The 15,723-nt window shown below is 38.2% G+C and overlaps 2 protein-coding genes across 4 annotated transcripts in view; one reads left to right on the forward strand and one right to left on the reverse strand.

The window, feature by feature from the left end:
• Nucleotides 1-5,196, forward strand: part of Lrrc17 (leucine rich repeat containing 17) — a 28,994-nt gene extending 23,798 nt beyond the window's left edge. For both annotated transcript variants that reach the window (XM_013152449.2, XM_003469809.5), the window contains exons 3-4: nt 1,015-1,170; nt 4,304-5,196. In XM_013152449.2, the coding sequence (XP_013007903.1) occupies nt 1,015-1,170; nt 4,304-4,701 (554 nt within the window). In that variant the 3' untranslated portion in view covers nt 4,702-5,196. The remainder of the gene's footprint in view (nt 1-1,014; nt 1,171-4,303) is intronic.
• Nucleotides 1-15,723, reverse strand: part of Fbxl13 (F-box and leucine rich repeat protein 13) — a 203,177-nt gene that overhangs the window by 119,430 nt on the left and 68,024 nt on the right. For both annotated transcript variants that reach the window (XM_063237737.1, XM_003469858.5), the window contains exons 8-9: nt 15,480-15,575; nt 12,108-12,240 (exon numbers count right to left, since the gene is read on the reverse strand). In XM_063237737.1, the coding sequence (XP_063093807.1) occupies nt 12,108-12,240; nt 15,480-15,575 (229 nt within the window). The remainder of the gene's footprint in view (nt 1-12,107; nt 12,241-15,479; nt 15,576-15,723) is intronic.

Genomic DNA, 15,723 nt, shown 5'->3' on the forward strand with positions numbered 1-15,723 from the left:
TCATTCAAATTTTATGGTAAAAAAAAAAACTTGACAACTTATTTTTATCATCAATACAAAAAAAAGAAGCTTTTCCTAAGTTTTTCCAAGCCATGCTAGTAAAGGCTTTGATTTGCATTTCTTGGTCTGACTTGTGGGTCCTATTTTTATCCAGCTGCTGCTGACAATCCCAAAGCCGGTTCTGTAGTGGATGTTCTTTCTCCCGCATCCAGAAGCCTCCCACATTGCTTACAGCTCCAGGGTGCACTTACAATCATCTTTTTCTCCCCGTTTATTTGTGGTTAACCTACTTTAGTTTCTCCTATGGTGGTTGATCTGTCATCCATCCTTATGTCTAGGCCAGCAGATGTGGGTTCAGCAAGCAAATTCTGACACATAGGCTGCTTCTGGAACCCAGGAAGTGCTGGCTGTGGTGGCATAACCTGTGATGTCTTTGTAGGGCTTATTCATGGTAAGATGGAGAATCACTAGAGGATGCTGCCATGTGGAAAGGTGACAAGTCTGGATATGTGTCCATAGGATCCCATGGGCTAAGCACACCACTGAAATAAGCCAGACATAAATGATGGTGGCTTGGACCAGTGTGGTAATGGTGGGGGAGGCAGGAAGTGGTGGGATCCTGGGCATTTAGAAATAAAACGCGGACCTTCTGTAAGAAGATGTTACAGCTCATCTCAATAATTATTTCAAGCTCTAAATGTCAACATGTTATTTTTCTGTCTGTCCTGAGACTTCAGCTGTTGGTGGTTTTCAAATATTGTCAGAATCTCTGTCTTGTGGACATGGAGTGCCTGAACAGCATGGCTGTCCAGGAAGGGTCATGCTTCCGAAAGGTAGGGTCACCCTGTCCGCTAGGTGTGATGTACTCTGTCCAGGAGCTCAGGAGGCAAGCGTCAAGGCTTGTTCACATTTAGCTTAAGGTCTCCTCTACCCCTTGTGTCTGAGAACTTATTCTTAACCAGATTCATTGAACAGCAAAGAGCATAATAATCTAAATACTATTCATTTCTCCAGAGTTGAAGAAAGTTCCAACCAACATCCCTCCAGATATCATTAAGCTTGATTTGTCATACAATAAAATCAAGCAGCTTCGGCCCAAGGAATTTGAAGATGTTCATGAGTTAAAGAAACTGAACCTTAGCAGCAATGGCATTGAATTCATAGATCCTGGTAAGCACTATCCAGCAGCCCCTTATATGGAAGATGTTCTGTGACTTGTCTCTTAGGGCCATATTTACAGTAAATGTGATTTAGTTTAAAAAAGAAAGAAATGAAACCAAGCTAAGTAATTTAAAAGTATAAATTTTAATGAAGCATAGCAGTTAAGGCAGACTTGTTGGGTACTTAGAGAAATACTTGACAAAATGGTGCTCTTTTTATTTTATTTATTTTTGAGACAGGAGTCTCATTTATAGTTCAGGTTGGCCTAGAACTCTCACTATGTAGCCCAGGCTAGTGATCTTTCTGTCTCACCCTCTGGAGTGCTGGGATTACAAGTGTGTATAATTCCACCAGATCAACATGCTGCTTTATGAAGTATGTGACACTATAAGGTGTCCACTGGTACTCACAAGGGAGTGCCATGCAATCTTCCCTTGTACTTTAAATTACTTATAACATTTAATACAATGCAAATGCTATGTGGAAGTTATTACACTGGATTCTTTAGGGAATAATGACAAGAAAAAGACCAGCAGTCACATTCAGTAGAGGTGCAGTATTTTTCAAATAGATTTGACCCACGGTTAGTTGTATCCACACACATAGACCTTGCATACAGAAAGCACTGACAGGATAGTACTAAGCAATATTTATTCACAGCCCACGGACTCAAAGAGCTCTGTAGAATATATTCTTTAAAAATAGAAATATATGGCAAGCCATCAATAATCCATTAAGTGTATACGGTTTTTATGTGCAAATTCAGATTTGGCACTTTGTTTGCTGTTCATTAAGCCCTAACTTGTTCAGAATAAGTTCGAAACTATTCAGCTCACTGGAAAGTGTATAATTTCCTTCTGATGCTGTTTTCCAAAGGTATAGCTTACCAATAACCAAAAGTATGCAGACAAGTTTTAGAGCTCTCTCTAGAAGAAACCAAGATGTTAGTAATTATATAGTCTAAGCTAACTGTATTAAAGCATTGAATAACAATGCAACAACATTGTAATTACAACAGAAATACAGGTTGTAAAGAACACCAGAGAAAAATGAAAGATGAAAGAGAGATCTAGATAGTACTTGTAGGATGGGTTTGTTTTATTTCCAGGGATATTTTTTCCTCACCAGTTACGGAATGCACATAGCTTCAAAGATCTCTTTTCTGTCCTTGAGATCCTTCAGTGTTGTTCACCTAGTGCCTCCTCCTTGCTAACATTTGACATCACCGACAGTGGGAATCTTTTTATTCCATCTTTTAAATTCAGACTGAGAAAATATTATGTACATTAACAAATTTATATTGAGCGCCAGTCAGATGCCAGACATCTATTGGGAAATATCCTCTGGAGTGAAAAAGTATCTCAGCACTTACGGAAAAACAATGTGAAGGAGTTTTAGAATAAGAGACCTTCTATATATGTCAGGGTCTTTAAGGTGGAACACCGCCACTGTAGACTTACCATAAAGATTTATGCTGGTAAGTATGCAAATTCAGTAAGAATTGCCAGAATTTAAAAGGTATGAATAAACAGTCTCATAAAATGCCAGGCATGAGGCAGGAAAGGGAAAGGAGCCACCCTAGGAGGGGTTTTACGTCCCTTAAGAAACAGGAAAACTAGCTTTCCCAAGTGCCTGCATACATACATGTATGGCTTAATAACAACTATAGCACTTTCAAAACAAAATTTAGGAATATCTACACATGCTTCCAATCGGAAGAGCTGAACTGTTCTTAAGAGTAGCTTGTGAGATCACTGACTCACAGAATTTTAGGGAATAGGAAAAAAATACAATGTTTTCAGAACTGCCATCCCAAGGGCTGACCTTTTGTTTCCTTCCCCCACCCAAGCCATTTCTTTGCCCTGAAATAGAAAGTTGTGTTTTCAGGGCGAATTATGGGTTTTGTCAGAGTACAGATAATACAAAAATAGTTAATAGTACTGCTCTGCCAGCATATTTTCCAAATTCATAATAAGAATAGTGTGGTCTAACAAGGATATTTTAAAACAGCAATAAGAAAATGTTTGGGATGGAAATAAAATATTTGCAATCTGGATTGATCTGTAAGTTTTGGAGTACCCAGTCAGCACATATCAACTGAAGTAGGAATAATAAAGGTACCGATTTTGTAACTCTGTGGAGGAAGGGAAAAAGCCTTTTTGTTGTTTTGTTTTGCTACATGTTTGATATTTATTCTAATTATCCATTCTCCAGAAAAATTAAATACATATGAATCCAAGGATGACTGCTACCATAGCTTGCCAAACCCAACCAGATGTTTTCACATTGATACAAATTGTTTTTGGACTGTAGAGGAATAGAATTGCCCTAAACTGCAAAAAGGTGGGGGGATTTTGTTTTGTTTTGTTTTTGGTTTTTGGTTTTGGTGTGGCATCTGTCCAGTAAGTATTAAAAAACATACACATAATCAATCAATAGAAAAGCTTTGCTTAAATAAAAATATTCCAAAAATTATGCATTCAGACACATATACAGTGGGAAAGTAGCATTGAAACAAAATCTGCCAACCCCGAATTTCTATCCATAAAGGCAGTAGAGAACTAAGTATTACACCATAACTGATGCACACCTCAGGCGGTTACTACAGAATGCAGACACAGACAGGACCCTTGCCCCTCGTATAATCAAGCAGATACCACCCAAAGCACACCCAGTTTCAGGACAGACAACGCTACGTCCTCAAGTAAGACACCTGACGATGTGTTTTATCACACATAGCTCATCCCAGTTTACCAGGTTAGCGGGGCAACAGCTGGATTAGCTAATTACCTGCAGCCATAAAAACCACAATTCAGTCTTTCTGCTGGAAGGTAGTGTTGCAAGCGGAACAAGAAACAAGGCCAGTGGAAGGGAAACGAGGGCGCTCTCGCCTTGGACACTTAGGTTTCAAAGAGATGGCTTCCAGGTCCTTGAGAAAGGCACTCCTGGATATAAATGGCCTATCTGATCCTCAAAAGAATTTTATAAGTATTCTAAAGTAAAATCTCTGAGAAAAAGGAGAGGAAGAAAATGTCTTTCTTTACTATTTCCAACAGGAAACATTAGGTCTCTTAGTTTTGTACTTTGAACAATTGCATTGACTCAATTACTCACTGGTTTAATAAATATTTTCTATTTCTAGCTGCCTTTTTAGGGCTCACACATTTAGAAGAGCTTGATCTGTCAAACAACAGTCTGCAAAACTTTGACTATGGAGTCTTAGAAGATTTGTATTTCCTGAAACTCTTGTGGCTCAGAGATAACCCCTGGAGATGTGACTACAACATTCACTACCTCTACTACTGGTTAAAGCACCACTACAATGTCCATTTTAGTGGCCTGGAATGCAAAATGCCTGAAGAATACAAAGGGTGGTCTGTGGGAAAATACGTTCGGAGTTACTACGAAGAATGCCCCAAAGACAAGTTACCAGCATACCCTGAGACATTTGACCAGGACACAGACGATGATGAGTGGGAAAAAATTCAGAAGGATCATACAGCAAAGAGGCAAAGTGTAAGGATCACTATAGTGGGATAACTTAGAAAGTGCTCTGCTGGTAACTAGTTTCATATTTGCTATACCGGTCTCAGAAAACTGTATGTTTACATTTTGACTGTGTTGCTTATTTATGCAGGGTAATCCAGCCACAGGAAGCTTTCTTCAATTGCTTTGTAATTATTAGGTTGGATGATCATAGCAATCAAGGGAATACTCTCATCTTGCTTGTGTATCTGTTTGTGGAGCAACTTTTGTGATATACGATTCTACACTAGTGATCTGCAGGAACTCTGTCCTGATAGTGGCATTAGCATTTCATAATGTCCTGTATAAATATTTTTACTGCATTTTGAAAGAAAAACTTGTTGTATTTTTATATGCCTTTCAGTAGCTTTTTGTATATACCTAAAGATGATCAAAATGAAATGATACAAATACTTAATCATAACAAAATGTCATTCCTTCCTCCTGTCCACTCTTTGCTTTTTATTAAGTCAATTTATACGTTAAATAAATTTCTACTTCCAATTCCTATACATTCTAAAATGAGGTCTTATTATGCCCAAATTCTGACTCTCTGGATCCTTGCAAAAAACCATGGATGAAGTCAAACCTGAAGGATAACTGTCACAATAAGCAATAAAAGAACATAAGAATTATATTAATGGAAACTAGTGGGAAGATGGGCTCGGGGATGCAGATGGAGATGATGGGAATTGTGAGCCCTAAAGAGGTATTAACACTAGTGAATGTGGAAATAACATTGGGCTTGTATTATCTTTTTTGAGCAGTGTTCTAAGGGCCACCTGTTTAGAGTGAAGGGCATAGCATTTCTTGCTAAGCTAAAATGACCAGGACCATACAATAAAGCATAAAATTAGGATTCAGGGGTCAGAATTTGGGGTGGAGGCAAAATCAAATAAAGGAAATAAGATCCAAGGCAACCAAGGGAGGTAGTAGTATCCAAGATAATCCCCAAAGAGCTGCAAGTTAAAATTAACTCTTCTAGAGACACAGAAAATAAAAAAATACATATGGTGTTTAAATCTCTGATTCCATCAGCTTGCATTTTGATAGTTGGTTATATTACACATGGAGAGAAAATAAGCTGAAAAGAAATACATACATAGTAAAACATTATTTTTCCCCTTACACAGATTCCTTTTTCACAGTGAGTTGAATACATTTTCACTTCTTTGTGTCAATGTCTTCCTACAAAGCTTAGCGACTGGTGCAAACTCCCAAACCGTGGACCATGATGCTGTCTGATAAACGGTACAGAGCACTTTTAAACCACCTGCTGCAGGGGCACTGTGCTAAGAGGTCCACATATTCCACTTTAATTCTCACAGGACCCCTTCAAAGGAGGAGGTGTTACCTGTCTTCTGTAGATGAGGAATTCAGAGCAGAGGGTTCAGTCAAACTTGGACACAGCCTCAGAGCAGCAGGTGGCAAAGCGAGCCGGGATTCAGGTTTACCTGACTGCTTTCTGGAGGACAGGGCTGTGGGCCACTGTTAACTTACTCTTGGCCTTGGCTGCCTTCCATAAGAACTTTCCGATCCAAATCCCCTCGGAGCAGGAGGACCAGGAAGGTTGAATCTTCCTCCCCAGAAGCACCTGTGAAGGCGGCTAGCAGGAGTCCTCTTTGGCCCGAGGCTTGTAAATCTCTATTAATATACATAGAAACCAAGAGACTGGGAAGCTGGAGAATTGTCAGAGCTGAAGTGTACCGAGGTGACTCTGGATCATGCCGCCCATTTTCCCAATGGGAAGCAGGTTTCCAAAGCGAATTCCACATCGTTCACGATGAGGCATTATAAGACAGCTGCTGAAATTGAAGGGTTTCCAGAGAGATGAATGAATTCATTTATTATTGTTCATGAGCCTCAGAGTGGAACGTTAAAGACTTGGGATCAGAAGCAGCCAAGATTCGGTGATGAAGAAAGCCCGGGATGGCCTCAGGAGAAAGGAGGCCTGCACAGGGGCAACAGGACTCTGGACCAAAATGAGGAGATTTCATCCGATTCTGAGAAAGGGCCCAAGGTGTTCTCTGGTTTAATTTTTAGAGGCTAGCTGGGGTTTTTATTAGTTGAGTCCCCCCTCCCCTGGGTCAGGATCTCGCTTGGCAGCACAGGCTGGTCTTGCATTTGGAATCCTCTTGCCTTGTTGTTGGCTGATTCAGTGTTATTCCAGGGAATTATTTGGAAATAAAGTTCTGGAACACATCAAATAGAAATTAATCCAAACCATCTAAAAGTCAGTCAGTCAGAGTCACTAGTCTCTCTTGGCATCTCAGTACATCTTTGCAAGCCTAAGATGTGCACCCTCTCTGTATCATAGTTCACACCTTTTCAGGGAATGTAATTGATCCGTGATGAACCGAGCAATTACATAGATGCTTCCACTCTGACAAATTTCTGCCTCTAATAACTTGCCTTTGGACTTTCCTTATGTGCAGGAGATTTAAAAGATAAGTATATTTTTGCTATTCAAAAATCTGATAATCCAAAGATATACATATTTGAATAAATACATTTATCATTTGAGTGTTTGTATAAAATAGGTTTTTTAAAAATTTGCTTTACCTGGCCTTCTGATTCTTCTGAAGTAATAAGACTTACCCTGAGCTAAGACTTCCTGAGTCCTATGTCTATTATATCTGAAATCACCCCATTTTGTGGGGAAAGATATTTAACTTCATGGAGCCCTATTTTTTAAAATTTATTAACTAACTATTCCCTAGTGTGGAGCTTATGCATTTCTCTTTCTGACAAATATGAGTAAGTCTTCTGCTCCAAGAAATAGAAGCAACCTAGTGATGAAAATTTATTTAAAGTCAATAAAGCTGTGCTGTCAGCTGCCTTTTTAAATATTTAAAACAATGTTTTAAGGCCTATGATTATTGTATTTAGTCAGCCAAACAGCCCAAAAGATCAGACAATATTTGTCTTCAATTTAACCCAAATGCCAAGCTTGTTGCCAGAAATGCATGTAACTCAGGACACACGAACAGATGAGCTGAGGGAAATGGTTGTCAGCAGCTCGGGGCGTGGGGTGGGGCTGGCACTTACCAGCACCAAATTTCAGTTTGTGGAATGAAAAAGGCGAGAGATAGATGGTAATGGTTATACAACAACGTGAATGCACTTAAGGCTAGAGAATTATATTCTTATATGTGTTAAAATGATCATTTTTCTGCTATATATATTCTACAAATAAAAAGAAAGCAAAAAATACTGATTGGTTGAAGCAATCAGTAAAACTGACAACTTTCATTAGACTCACACAAAAAAATCTGAGAAGACGAGTATTACTAAAAGATTTCAGTGCTGACCTTAGAGGATAAAAAGTATGAGAGAATAATATGAACAACAATATTCCAACTAGTTACATAAACTAGCAGAACTGACAAATGCCTGGAGACACTCAAACTACCAAAACCAACTCAAGAAAAAACAAAATATAGATAACCTTCTAGGAAGTAAAGATATTAAATAACCCAACAAAAATCTCCAACAAACAAAATCCTAGGACCAGATGGTTGACAGGCAAAATCTAACAAATATTTTGAAGAATAATTGGCATCAATCTTTCTCAATCTTAAAAAGAAAACTAACTCATTAGATGAAGTCAGTGTTACCCTGATGAGGATGCCAGACAGATTTCCCAAGAAAGGAGAATAACAGACTAATATTCCTTTTAAATATAGACACTAGCCGGGCTCAGCAGTATGTGCCTGTAGCTCTAGCCACTGAGGAAGCTGAGCCAGGAGGTCAGTGTGACAGTTTGGATCTAAAATGGCCCCCCAAAGCCTCCTGTGTTTGGCAGGTGGTTGGATTTGAGGATGTTACACTCACTTTGGGTTAACTCACTGATGAACCCACAGCTGACTTGCCAGTGAAGGGTCATAAGACCTCAGTTTAGAAGAAAGGAATAGAGCTAAGCTATGGAGAAAATAACTCCTGTCAATCTTGATGTACTGGTCTAGAGCAATCATGTAGGAAGTATTGGATATGTGATAAGAGAGCATCCACGTGAACCATAGGGCACATAGAAGACTTTGCAGGCTTCCACTTAAAAGAAGGGAAAGGTTCCCCCTTTCTCTCCCTACTTCTTGGCCACTGTGATTCGTGCAGACATAGGACTCAGGAAGTCTTAGCTCAGAGTAAGTTTGGAATGAGATACAGGTGCTGATTATACAACGCTGTGAAAATTGTTACTAAATTATTCTTAATGGTTAGATGAATAAGTTTTATAGTTTACAATTAGTAAACAAATTTCATAGAAGCATTTTTCAAAAACTTATCCCATTTTTCAACTACTATTGCTGCTATGAAGTTTTTAGGTCAGTCCAAAACCCTAAATCCTGCATTTTGAGCCCATTTTCTTTTTTCAAAATTGTAGACTTACTTAATAGGTTATTTTAATGTCTATTTCTCTCTGTATGTGTATGCATTATGCACACGGTCTAACCAAAAATATGATGTATGTTTAAATTTTTTTTTTGCTGCATGTTTAAATTTAAAAATAATTACAGTAAATAACATATTGCCCTGACCCTTGGACGTTTTTTCCCTTGTTTGAATATGAACGCTCACCCAGTTGATCCGAAGCAGTTCTGGACGCCTCCTTTCATGAGTGTCTTTACAAAGTGTGATCAAACTCAAGTGAAAGCTGCTGCCGATCGCCATCGCTCTGAAAGGCAGGCTTGTAAAAACCGGACGGTGGTCCTCATCGACCTTCTTCACTAGATTTGACACCATGAAACTTGTGGCTCTCCTCCAAAGTTGAATGATCATAAATGAACGTATTTTGCATTGTTCTATGACATCAAGGTAGCCATCACGGTGCAACCAAAAGGACTCACGAAACAGGACTTCCTGAGCTGCTCCGGAAAGTGGCAAGAATGGCACGTGTTCAAAGCAACAAGGGGTGTTTTGAGTGGGATTAATGGCAATGCACGTTTAACTGTGATAATTATTAAAGATTTAAACATTCACGACAGTTTTTGATTACACCTCATATATAGAAAATATTGAGAGCAAAGACAGAGAACGAGGGAGACAGGAAGCAAGGGAGGAGGGGAGGGAAGCAAGGAAGGAGGAAGGAAGGGAGACTGATTTTAGTGGCTACCACTTTAACATTTACAATTTTTTGTCACCCAAAAACAACCAATTGCTTCAAAATGGCAGCAAGCATATGCTCAATTTCTTTCTCTTGCCTAAAGTACAAAATTGAAAATTTTCCCAAAAGCCTGTAGCACATTTAGAAAACTGAACAGGAGGTCTTGATGAATCAGAAATGAACAGTTTCTAAAAATCCAAAGGCAGAGTGACCAGACTGAATAAAAAATATGCAGGTGATGGCTGTTATAAAAGCATTACATTCGCCACACAGGATGAATCCCAGAAGTGAAAATACATCACATTAACATTATCCTCATCATGAGACATATGCAAAAAAGGAGTCAAGCACAAGACCAGCTCCCTGCTTATCCTGACTACTTTTCAAGATTGTAGAAAGGTCCTAGGCAGTATAATAAAGTGGGAGAAAAGATATAAGAAATGGAAATAAAACTGTCAGATAAGATAGTCCTCCTAGAAACTCCAGGATAATCAACTGCTAAACTATTAAAACCAAGAAGAGAGCTTAACATGTAGTCTGATCCAATAACACCGTTCAGTGTGTAGTTTCAGTACCAGCTTACCCTCTTTTGTAAGTTTGTCTTTTTCAATAAAAATTTACAGGTTATTGTACATTTAAAACTCTTCATATATCTCTTCCCTATTGCATTAAAATACTTTCCACTCCATTGCATAGTGCCACCTTAAATTTGGAAATTTTCATTCTCATGCAAGTTACTACATGTACATGTATTCTTAAAAATATTATCACAGTGATTTCAAAATAATGATTTGCGTATGTGTTACTTTGTACATTGAAGAACTGTATATAAATTATGTTGGATGATGGAGAATATAACTTACATATATATAGTTTTATGTATATGTCATTCTGCAGTTTGATTTTACTCATTACCATCTTTAGACTTACCCAAGCTGATATTTACACATGAATATAGATAGCATCCTTATTGTTTGGAGTAAGCATAGATCATATTCTTTTTTCACCAAAAAATGTGCAAACACTTCAGCAGTTTGTCATACTAATAAATGTCTGGAAGCTAGTAATAGTCACCACTTTAAATACCTCTTGTAATTGAAGAGGCCAAAGCCAACTTGTATTAACCCTATGTTATCTCAATAAATTTAGTATTAAAATATTTATATGTTTTTCTTTTTCTGATGTATATTTTTTTGTCTGACTGTATACTATATAGTTTTTTCATTTCAAAAATATATGTTAAGTACAAACTGCATCCAAAGGATACATAGATTAAAAATAAATATCACACTGTAAGTACAAAGCAGTTTGAAAACAAATGGAAAAAAAAGTAATAAGAACTGTGGGAGTGATAAAACCCAAAATGTGTAATTGTTATTGTAAAAAAGAGAGGAAAAGAAAGTGCTCTAAACGATACAACTACAAGGGTGTTTAGGTGTGTAAGATAGATGACCATATTACTAAGTTTTTGTTGAATCATTGAACACAACTGTTTGCTGGCTCACTGTTTGAATGTCCACTTTGTATGCTTTAATTTTGTAACCTGAACAACTATTTCTAAGAGGACAATATGTAATCTATTAACTAGTGATTTCTGTTTATTTTTTTTGAAATTCTGTATTACTTGTACCCTTTTACTGTTTTGTTTTTTTCTTTCTTTAAATAAAATTGAAAAAAAAAACAAATGAAGATAACTTCCCTGTTCATCAATTGGAAGATTAAACACATTGTAGTGCATTTATAATATGGGAAATAATTTTACAACATTTAAAAAGAACTTAATTTAGAGGTTAGAACTTAGGTAAGAACTTTACAGATTAACATTTAAGAAGAACTCAATCTATAGACAAAGAGGGGTTTCCAAAACATAAAAGAAAATTAAAACAATACAACTTTTTTCACGTTCCAAGGCAAAATTGTGTATTTTGAAGCATGTATGTATATTTAAAGATATTTTAGAAAAATTTTAAGAAGTATAACTTTGGCTGCCTTTCTACAAGTGAAAGGGCTTTAGCAGGAGGAAAGGAGATGCTTTTACTATTATAATATTTTTAACCTGAGACTGTCTTCCTGTATTATATTTTCTGTATTATATTTTCACTAGGTAAATTGTTGCTACATGGAGGACAAATGATGGACCAATAAACAGTGACCCAGGAGAATGCCAAAGGACCAACTAACCCTACTATAAGTGTTTTAAATGGGTGCAGTTTAGGATCTCAGACCATCACTGAAGTTTTCATTTAATTTATGCTTTTCTATATATTGACTTAATTAGCTACAGGAAAACAAGACAGATAGTTGCCACGAACACACTTACTGACAGATTTCAAAGTTTTTGTTCGGAGAACACAACCACGAAAATTCAAACGCAGCACATTCAGACGCCACCTTTGCAGAGTAGACACTATAAATTTATCTGCAATCACGCTTTTCACTGTGGAAAAATCAATCTAAAAGGATAAATGAAAGGCATTATGAGAAACAGGAAAGGTCTATTTCATGTAAAAATTTAAAATATTTTAAACCATCAAGGACTAAAAGCTCTTTAGCACATCATTTCCAAATAGAGAGCGAGACTGAAATGTTAACATTCTCCCTCCTCTCGTACCATACGCAAATTTCATAACTAAAATAAGGAACACACGCAAATGCACACTTTCAGAAAGGATTTGAACTAGATTTTTTGACAAAAAAAAATGCAAGACATTAGGATAAAAAATATAAACACAAATGGCTTTTTTCTGGTGCAACAGTAAACAGAGCCTGTGCATGCTATGCAAACACCACTGCTGAGCTAAGGTCCACGCCACTAACGGTTTCTTAACATGGGGGACAGCATCCTTCTCTCTTCTGAGTGAAGATACACACAACAGAATAACAATATCGGATATCAAAAACACAGAGATCCAAGAAAATTTTGGAGTAAAAGGTATTCATAATGCCATAAACTGGGCCAGGAATATAGCTCAGCCGCGTAGCGCCTACGTGGCAAGCGGGAGGCCCTGAGTTCAATTCCCAGTACCAAAAACAAAACAAAACTCCATAAAGGTTTGCAATTATCAATCAACCCAACCTTTACCCAATAATGTTGCTTCTAGAAATTAGCAGATATAATCAGATATGTATATTTTTAAAATAAGGACTGTGATGTCCACTAGAGGATTTCAGTGGCAAAAGAAGGAAATAAACTAAATATATTTTGGTAACAGACTGCCTAAGTAAATCGAGGACCTCATAAAACTAAACACTGGACAGAAGCTGAATTCAGGGCAAAAAGGTATAACTCAGAAAGAGAAAACCTAAAACAATATGGCCCAGCTATGCTATTCTCTTATTGTCTAATTCAGCCCAGAGACAAACTTCATAGTATCTACAAGAATTGATAGACCAAATCATTCTGGAACATTACTCTTCGACGACAATCTTTTGATGAAAGTTGATCCTCGGAGGTCAAGATTTTGTTATTTTACAAGAACCTGGGCAGCAGAAATCCTGTGATGCCAGACAGGGGGCATCACACGGTAGGCCTGTCAGTCCCTTATAAGCACTGGGTAACAAGGGCACACACTGCAGGCAGACAGGGAAGAGCTTGAATTCCAATCGAAATGCTTACCAACCTAAACACCCACCTTGAACTCAGGCTATTGTACTACTAAACTAAGCATATTGGCTTTTGCTTTTTGGTTTATTTGTGTCTTCCTTTCTGTCTGTCCTTTTTTTCATACATAAAATGAGAAAAATAACAATGTCTCACTCAGTAGGCCACAGGGATAAATTCAGAAAATGCAAATGTATTGTCACCCCTGGAATAGAAGGGCATGCCATAAAAATTGGAAACAACTATTAGTTCAAATAAATAAAACAAAGCAGCATAAAACATGAAGAAATTTTTGTGCATGAAGCATGGACTGGGGCTGAAAAGCACAGCACATAAACAAAGCCCCCTTCATTACATGTGCACAGACACCATCCACGCCAGTGATGGCTTGGCGGGCTTCCAGACTGGTTGCCCTGTCCTTGCCCAACTACTAATTTGTAACCTGGAGTGTGCCTGTGTTTCTTATTCCAAAGACACACGAGGGAGCGAGCTTGGCCTACAGTAAAAACTCAGCATATAGTCGCCAGTTGCTTTTCTCATTTCTTCCTTGGATGACACTAGAATCTCAACCGCTATGATCATTTATTCCATTGATCAATGTTCAGTGGCTGTCATGTTCTCTGTCAATATCTGACCTGAATGCCCCTCCCTGTCTTCAGTGACTGCAGGAGCAATGATCTCCAGTGCTCAGACTGTGATGCTAAGGGGAGGTACCAAGGTGCCAACGGGTGCAGATGCCCAAGGCAACCCAGCACCATCGCAGTCTGCCAGAGCACTGTCCCCCACTCGGCTGCCCTGTTCTGATAGCACAGGGTAACACTGGCAAGGGGAGAACAGATTCTGTCCTAGCCAACGGATTAGACGTTCCTGACATGGTTAGCGTGAGGCAATAATTCTAAAACTTGAATCCGTGTCAGAATAGGAATTGTTCAAACAGACTACTAATTGCTGTCGCAGAGTTTCTGAGTCAGTAATTCAGGCTGGGGCCTGAGACTCTGCATTTCCATCAATTTCCTGGTGGTGCTGGTGCAGCCCGAACCACTGGCTGAAAGTAATCTTACTATTGGGATGGACATTTGGGGGTGTTATTTTTTCCTTGGAAAAAAATCCATGAAGAAGAAAAATGAATCCAAATGCTCTGAGTGGAAAACAATATGTGCAGTATTATGATCAGGACAGATCCTGCAGAAAGTTGGCAGGAATCAGAAAAAGCCATCACTTCTGCCCTGAGACCACACTGAATAAAGACAAGGAGGACAGGAACACACAGCAGTGAGGACCACAGCTGCGGTGGGGGCTTAGGTTTCTATGTGCAGTAAGTTTCTCTTCCCATAATTAGATATTGCCCCACTGATCCTATTTCTGCCTTTATTAGTGAGTGTGCAAATGTGGTACTGATAACAAACATTTAAGCACAAACGACAGCTTTGTTCAGAAACAATGAGAAATGATGAAATTGGAAAGTGAGTGTTCACAAACTGAGTGTCTCATCTAAAAACTTGAACTTTTAGCTAAAAATATTCTCAATATTATATCAATGTTATGGCTTATCCATCAGCCCTGGCCAGTCAGAGCTCACATAAACCTGGCTCTTGTCAATTTTACATACAATCAGCCAAGTACACTGAGGTCACTCTTTTTGGTAGAGCTAACCCGTCCAAATCTTGAGTTATGACTGATCATTCTGAGCTCTGTATAGTCACTACAAACTATTACAAACTACACATTTTACACTGTCTTTCTCATATAGAGTCTGTGCTCATAAAATGGAGTCAGACACATATTAAGAATGAAACCAGAAAGAAGTATATAAGCTATTCAATAAAAGGGGCTTTGCTTCAACTCAAACATAACAGTCAATTTATACCAGTTGTTTAAATTTTAAAATACTAACACGTCTCTTAAAATAACATCATTATCATTTTTACTTTGTCTGCCAGGCTTGTGTCCAGAGCAAAGAAAAATGAATGCACTTGCTGCTGGTGATCACAGAGGTCAGAGCAGGGAGAAGGAGGTCCCCACCATGGCCAGCCTGACCAGTCCATTCGCCTTTCCAGAAAAGCATCCCCACCCAGGTGAGTATCTACTCACTGAGTTCCACAGCAAGTTCATCTGTGTCATCGACATCCAGGAGTGGTTAACCTGGCCACAGATCAACACATCTCTCAAATTGAGGTACAAGAAAATCTAAATGCAAAGAAAGGAAACACAGGTTAAAGAATATGGGAACTCTGCTGTAACTCCTCTGCTTACTCTGTGTGTGTACATGTGCACTTATAAATAAGAGTAATATAATCCATACGTTAGAAGAGCAGAAGTTAAGTGCTAAAATTTT

This window comes from Cavia porcellus, unplaced genomic scaffold (genome assembly GCF_034190915.1).
Source record: "Cavia porcellus strain 051 isolate PalLab524CR breed Dunkin Hartley unplaced genomic scaffold, mCavPor4.1 scaffold_2, whole genome shotgun sequence".
Classification (NCBI taxonomy): Eukaryota; Metazoa; Chordata; class Mammalia; order Rodentia; family Caviidae; genus Cavia; species Cavia porcellus.